The 7,031-nt window shown below is 50.3% G+C and overlaps 1 protein-coding gene across 1 annotated transcript in view; it reads right to left on the bottom strand.

Moving 5' to 3' along the window:
- KRT32 (keratin 32) overlaps window positions 1-7,031 on the bottom strand; it is an 18,242-nt gene that overhangs the window by 9,869 nt on the left and 1,342 nt on the right. Inside the window, exons 2-6 of the mRNA XM_006925105.1 lie at window positions 6,852-6,934; window positions 6,559-6,715; window positions 5,092-5,253; window positions 4,886-5,011; window positions 3,945-4,165 (exon numbers count right to left, since the gene is read on the bottom strand). Coding sequence (XP_006925167.1) covers window positions 3,945-4,165; window positions 4,886-5,011; window positions 5,092-5,253; window positions 6,559-6,715; window positions 6,852-6,934 — 749 coding nt within the window. The remainder of the gene's footprint in view (window positions 1-3,944; window positions 4,166-4,885; window positions 5,012-5,091; window positions 5,254-6,558; window positions 6,716-6,851; window positions 6,935-7,031) is intronic.

Below are 7,031 nucleotides of genomic sequence, written 5' to 3'. Positions count from 1 at the left end.
CAGAGTGCCCCGCCTCTGCGACGCAGCCCCACCCCGCCGTTCCCAAGAGATCTTCAGCAAAGCCCACTGAATACACACGCAATAAGGAGGAGAGCAGAGTGTTCAAAGCCACCTCGGACGGGGTTCCAGCCAGTGTGCCAGACCTGGTGCCCGCCTCCTAGCTCCTGGATCACAGGTGAAGAAGCAGGGGCAGCGAGAAGTAGATCCAGGGCAAGAGGGTGCGCGGTTGGTTTTCACACCCAGGTCTGTCCAAATCCAAAACCTTTCCACTGGACCCCAGCTCTCCAAGGCCAAAGCAAACTGTTGGACAAATACATTTAATTTTTAAAAATGGGAAGTAGAGAAGAGAAAGTAATGGGGAAAAAAAAGCCAAATAAGTGGAAGAAAATAAGGAAGAAATACTGGTGGGATCTGAGGGCTAAATAGGTCCAGGATAAAGGATCCGTTTAAATAAATAAAGGGCAGATAGGATGCATGTCGAGGCCTGCCTGGCCCAAGACTGTCTCCTTCCTTCCACTCTTTGAAAAAGCAGAATGATCCCAGAGAAAAGACCTTTAAAAACTGAATTTAGGTATTTCTACCACCCAAAAAACCAGCTGGCCAACCTGCCCATACGCATGGCACCTTTCGTCAGTTCTTTAGTGTCTTGTCATTAAATATGAGCAAAAGGATCACCAGACATTTAAGAGACATTTCCAACGTTAAAAACAAGAGACAAAACAAATAAACAAAACAGTGAAGAGGAAATTGGGAAAACAAAAACAATTCAGACTCTAAAACAATCTATGAAGATGTGTACGTGTGTATATTTTTTTAACTTCAGAGATAAGTATAGCAGTTCCATTCTTGAAATAAGAGCTGGATGTTATTAAAAAAAAAAAAAAGGAAGAGAGAATAAAAATAGCTCTTTGGAATTAAATATATGGCAACTGAAATTAAAACTTCAGTTCAGATGTTTGAAATTAAAGGAGAGAAAAAAAAAAAAAAGCCAGAACTAAGGAGTGGTCAAGAGCACAGCGTGGGGATGAGATGGTCTACGTCAGAGCTGTCCTGAGCCCCCTGAAACCCCGCCTGCCTTGCCAAAGGGTCCTCCACCTAAGGAAAGAGCGCTCAGCTCTGGCTGCACCTGGGAATCACTTGGACAGCTTCTAAAAATTCCAAGGCCAATGAATTCAGGATTTCCAGGGTTAGACCAGGCATCCATACTTTTTAAAGCTCTCAAGGTCATTCCAATGTGCAGCCAAAGCCGAGAACCTCTGGGCAAACGGAAACAGCATTATAATTAAAAAGCACAAGCAAATGAAGTAAATAGGAATTCGAGGCAGGGCCACGCAGGATCTGGTGAGCTCCCTCTTGGAGGGAGTTAGGGTGGGTTAGGAAAGGGCTTGTACACGAGCCCCTGTGTTCAAGAAAGCATGCGTGTACTGACTGCATGCTGGCTGTGGCTTTTCCCCACTGACTTTGCCCCAAGTCCAAATTAGCTAATAAGTCATGTAACGGCTTACCCGCTTTGGTTGGTCTGGTTTACCCTGGGCATCACTGTTTGGAAGAAAACCTCAGAAATGAAACCCTGGGCAGAGAAAGGTGGATGCCCACCATCAGAACACGAGGCACTCAGCTAGAATAGAGAGTCCACAATGTGGACCAATTTTCAAATGCTCAGCATATGCTCGGCAAAGCATTAGGGACTCTACAGCACAGTAAGTGTTGCGTTCTCTTTTATTGATGATGAAACTGAGACTCAGAAAGGGATTGCCACCTGCTAAAGCTCCCACGGGCGGTAAGTGGTGGGGCCGAGATTTGAACTCAGGTCGGTCTGACTCATGTTTGGAGCCCATATTCTTCGCACTAACACCATGGCTCCCTTTAACTGGCCTCCTCACACCACTGAGGTAGGAAGGAAAGAGGCAGTGAGTAGACTCCTTCCTGTCCCATCCCAAGGCCACCCTTCAATCCTGCCCCTGGCACCTAACACACTGCCTGGCCCAGGGAGGCACTCAGTAAGGGTTCGTTGAAAGAACTGAATGATCCTAAGACCATCACCCTCATCAAAACCAGCCAAAGTGTCCCAAGAGGATCAAAGCTGAAGTAGTACAGGAGGCCAGGAGTGAAGCAGCTGGAAGAAACCAGAGCCCCAGACCCTCTTTTACAGGAGGTTGGAAAGGGGAAGATTCTAAAATTGAATCAAGGTGAACTATACTGGGCACCATTAAGGAGTGGGGGTCTCAGGCCCACCTTAGTCAGCATCTTTCCCCAATCTGTTCTCCACCTTGGGTGCTGTGACAATTCTCTTAACATCACTAAAGTTCCTTAGCATGGGCTCTTGGCATCTTATAAAAAGCATGTGGCCACCTGGGGACAACTCACCTTCCTGTCTATCTCAGAAAATTTTGCCTTCATCCTTCTCCATTGCCCACTGGGATTGATGGAACTCGATATTTGCCTTGTCTTTTGGGGAGGACATTCTAGACATAAGTGAGAGCCTTTGGGTCAAGATGCTGGAAGCTCCCACTTCCATGGGGAAATGCTTTGGTACTCAGAGGCACTTGTGCCTCATCAGAGGCCAAGGGCACACAAGAACATGATGAGTTTCTTAAGGACAAGAATCTCCAAATTGTGGGTGGAAGGCATAATGGCCAGCTCACTCTCGCATCTCCTGCTTTTGATGGAGTGTGGGTTTTCAGGGGGTTTACTGAGCTGGAAGGGCTGTGTGACAGGGCTGCGATGGAAGGATGGAGTTGATATCAACACACTCCTCAAAGTACCCTGGTGTGGGACTTCATATTGCTGCTCTCATGAGGACCACAGATGTGAAGCTAATAAAGTGGCCTAAGATGCTTCATAATGTACTGGTTCCAGGTTTTCCATCGTCCTCTGGGATCCTGGGGTGATCATATGTACTAAGGGAGGTAGTAGGAGAAGTCTGGTAACACCTGTCACCACACTGGACTCTTAGAGAAAGGTCTTCATCAGGAAAGCCGAGCAAAAAGCCCCACTGTAGACCTCTACCCACCCCTAACAGGGGCATAGGGACCCTGTCATCCCCAGTGTCATATGTGGTCAAACATCTTCCAATCATCTGCCCGAGAGTCACCCCTCTTCATCCAGCAGAGACACAAACAAATAATCTAGAATGGTGTTACTTATGCATCAAGAGACAAAGCAAATGAGCTTTATTGTTCCACCAACAGAAGCTCTCTGTTGCATTTCAGAACCTACTGAAACAGCACCCAGAAGAAAATCCTGTCCTAGTGGGCAGCCTGAGAACAGAGACCCCGGCACCCATTGAAATGATGAGGAGGTGAGGCCTTCGGAAGTGGCCAGCCTTAGTGATAGGCTTTGAGAAACTTTATGATGTGTATTTGCAGTGATGCTCTCAGGGTCAGGCCCTGAGTTCTGCACAAAGAGAAGGGATTGGGCAAAAAAAAAGCAAGGTCTCTCAATTGCCCATAAAATAAAGCCCTCCCTCCCCAGTGTGGTTGGTCTTCATGGTTCTCCATGAACGGAGCTCGGCTGACCTTTCCTGTCCTTGCTGCTCCAGCTCATCTCATGAAGCTCTCCCTATTGTTCTCACAAGTGCTGAAAAACGTCCCCGCCAGTATGCTTTCCGTTTGCCTGTCTGCCTCCCTAAATGGATGGAAACAACTTGAGAGTGAATGCCTTGTCATCATCCATCCCGATGATCCCCCTGGCACCTGGCACACACTGGGCACTTGGAAGAAGTTTGTTGACTTGGAATATAACAGAATGATCTCCAATGGGCTGGGTTTGGAGATGGCAGCATGATACTTGCCTGACTTTCTTTAGATCATACAAGCTTCCTAATTGCTTCTTAATTATGACAGTGTCCTACCTTATGAGTAGATCCAGTTGCTTCTTATGGCCTCCCCCAACCCTCCCACACATCTCCCTGTACAGCCTCAGCCTCAGCCGGGTTCACGTACTTGCAGTCCTCACTCTCCAGCAGGCCTCGGTACGTGCTGATCTCACACTCCAACCGGGCCCGGACATCCAGCAGCACCTGGTACTCCCGGTTCTGCCGTTCCAGGTCAGCCCGGATCTCAGCCAGCTGGCCCTCCACGTTGGTGATCAGGCACTGCATCTGGGCCAGCTGGGAGCTGTAGCGGGCCTCTGTCTCTGTCAGTGTGTTCTCCAGAGAGTCTCTCTAAGGCAAAAAGAAAGATGAAACTATAAGGAACAGATCTACTTTCATGGCCTGGTTTGGAAAGCCCTAGAAAGAGCCAAGTCTCTCTTTGGGGTTGGGAATGGCCCCTCCCTACCTAAGTCACTGCAGAAACTAAAACTCCAAGGGTCAAGTGACTTATTCAAGGTTAAGCAGCTGGTAAGTGATAGACCAGGGTTTGGACACAGGTCCATATGATCCTAAATCCATCGTTCCTCCTTCAACCTTAGTCTGGCTTCAGGCTTCACCAGGCTCCTTTCCTACAGCATCATCTAGAACAGTGGTCTTCAATCCTGGTTGCATGTTAGAGTCACATGGAAGCCTTTAAAAAACACTCAAACCCAGCAGAGACTCTGATTTCATTCTTCTGGGGAGGAACCTGGGCATGGGTTTTTTTGTTTTTCGTTTTTAATTCCACAGGTTGGATGGAGAAGCATGGATCTGGAAGGGCAGGCGAAGCCGAGAACAAGCATTCTGGGAGTCGTATTTGACAGTGGCCACCTAGCCCACGTCAGATTTGAGGCATGCCTGTTTCATCTCTGAGCGGGGCCCTGGGAGAAACCTCCCTCCAGGAGAGGTCCACTGGGTGAGCATCCGTGGTAGCCGAATCCAGGCCGTCTCCCTCTCCTCCTTCCTAACTGCCCGTACCTATGCTCGGTGCCACCTCTCTCAGGGAAGAGGTGCCCACTCAGCAGCACTCACCAGGCGGTGCTGGGCCTGCAGCTCAATCTCCAGCGTGTTGACTGTTCGTCTCAGATCAATGATGTCTGACTGGTATGTCTGGAGCTGCTCAGAGCTCGTGGCCACCTGCTGATTAAGCTCCTCCATCTGTGGTGGGGGAGACAGGAGAGGCTGGAGTGCCTTCCCAGGGATAGTGGGGGAGACCAGCCCACCTGTGAGAGGCCCACCTGCATGTTGAACCATGCCTCCACGTCTCTACGGTTGGTCTCCACCACCATCTCGTACTGACACCGCATCTCTTCTAGCATCCTATTCAGATCCACAGGGGGTACGGCGTCCACCTCAATGTTAAGGCGGTCCCCAAGCTGGCATCGGAGGGCACTGACTTCCTGAAAAGGCACAAGAGCCCCAAACAAGTGTAAAGTCTCGAGATCCAGGCTCCCCTCCCCAGGGAGACGTGAAAAGATGGAACCAAAGATGCTAAAGATCTGAACGTTAGAGGGGCCCTTTGCAGACTGCAGTTCACTCCACAGTGTTACAATGGTCTTCCGGCTCCAGCTGGACACCCCCATGTTGGGAGAAGCACTCCGGCTAAACACCTCCTGTCTCTGTGGCAGAAGCCAAGAGCAGCGTCAGGGTTTATTCGATGCCCTTGCACTAAGAGGGAAACTCGCGCCCCTGTGCCCCGGCCACCTGTGTTCATCCGGGAAGGAGGGCAGCAGGAGCCAGGCTCTGCTCTGCTCAAGGCCCAAGTTAGAGCAGGCGCCCTCTCGGGCTCGGCTGCCAAAGAGAGAAAGTTGTCGCTGGGGCTGCCAGGAGTGTGCGATAACACTTCATTAGTGGCTCTTGGTGAGGTTCCCAGTTCTCTGATTTAAGTGGGATGAGTCAGGTGCCTTAGGACACTTGGCGAATATGTGGTGACTGATTGTTACTTTACACTAAAGCCCAAAGGAACCCAGCCAGGATTCACAGGCACTTGTTCTTTCAAATCCCCAGTCAAGAAGTTGAGAGTCAACCCAAGGAAGGAGGGAAAAACACCAGCGCTCAGGTGGGCGTTGCAGCGCACAGGTGCGCAGGGTGGAGGGATTTCCCTCCGAGGACCTGCAGGAGAGGAGAAAAGTCGGAAAGGACTGACTTGCGGCTTTTGGGTTAAGTATGTTATATGCAAACAGAGGAGACAGAGGGATATGAGACAGTGGACAGAAAAAAAAAGAAAACCATTGTAGTTCAACTCTCCCTTTGGGGACACGAGGTCACCCCCAGCAGCAGCAGTCTGACCTAGCACAGCTGGACAGACAGTTCCATGCGAGTTCCAGAGCACAGCCCCGCTGTGGCTCTTGTGCCTTACTCTACCCCAGAACGTAGCTCTCATGAGAGAAACAAATGCAGTGGCAAAAGCGTCAGGCAGTCATACACGTCCAGGAAAAGCAGAAGGGAGGGCTAGCTGAGGAGCACCGACCAAGGGACAGGTGTTTCGCACCCCCAACCTCATTTAATTCCCACAGCAGCCCTGTCTGATAGTGTTATCCCCGTTTACAGATGTGGAGGCTCAGAAAGGTTAAATAAATTTGGCAAAGTCACAGAAACAATACGTGGCAGGCCTGGGAATGTCAACCCACATCTATCCAAACCCAAACACCATGTTCCTCTCATTCTGCTTCCCAGGGCCACCTGGGCTTGACTTCTGGTCTTACCTGCTCATGATTCTTCTTGAGGCAGAGCAGCTCCTCCTTCAGGGACTCCACCTGGGCCTCCAGGTCAGCCTTGCACAGGGTCAGCTCGTCCAGGACCCTGCGCAGGCCGTTGGTGTCGGCCTCCACCAGCTGCCGCAGGGCCAGCTCCATCTCGTACCTACACAAGGACAGGGACAGCAACCTAGGAGGTGAAACTGAATGCAGAACTCAGAGGAGACGTTGAACTGCTGGCACTTTTCCAACTCTCTACGAAATTAATGAAAACTAGCCAAGTGTGTGCAGGCCAAACTCACTTGGTCCTGAAGTCATCAGCGGCCAGCTTGGCATTATCGATGTGCACCACCATCCTGGCGTTCTCTGCCTTGGAGCACAGAATCTGGGGGTCAAGGTATACAAAGGGCGTCAGTCCAGGGTAAGAAGGATTGAGAACCCAAGGGAGGAGAAGACGGCAGCTGGTGAGGCTCAGCAGGATT

Source organism: Pteropus alecto, unplaced genomic scaffold (genome assembly GCF_000325575.1).
Source record: "Pteropus alecto unplaced genomic scaffold, ASM32557v1 scaffold98, whole genome shotgun sequence".
Taxonomy (NCBI): domain Eukaryota; kingdom Metazoa; phylum Chordata; class Mammalia; order Chiroptera; family Pteropodidae; genus Pteropus; species Pteropus alecto.
This window is presented reverse-complemented; position numbering and strand designations above follow the sequence as displayed.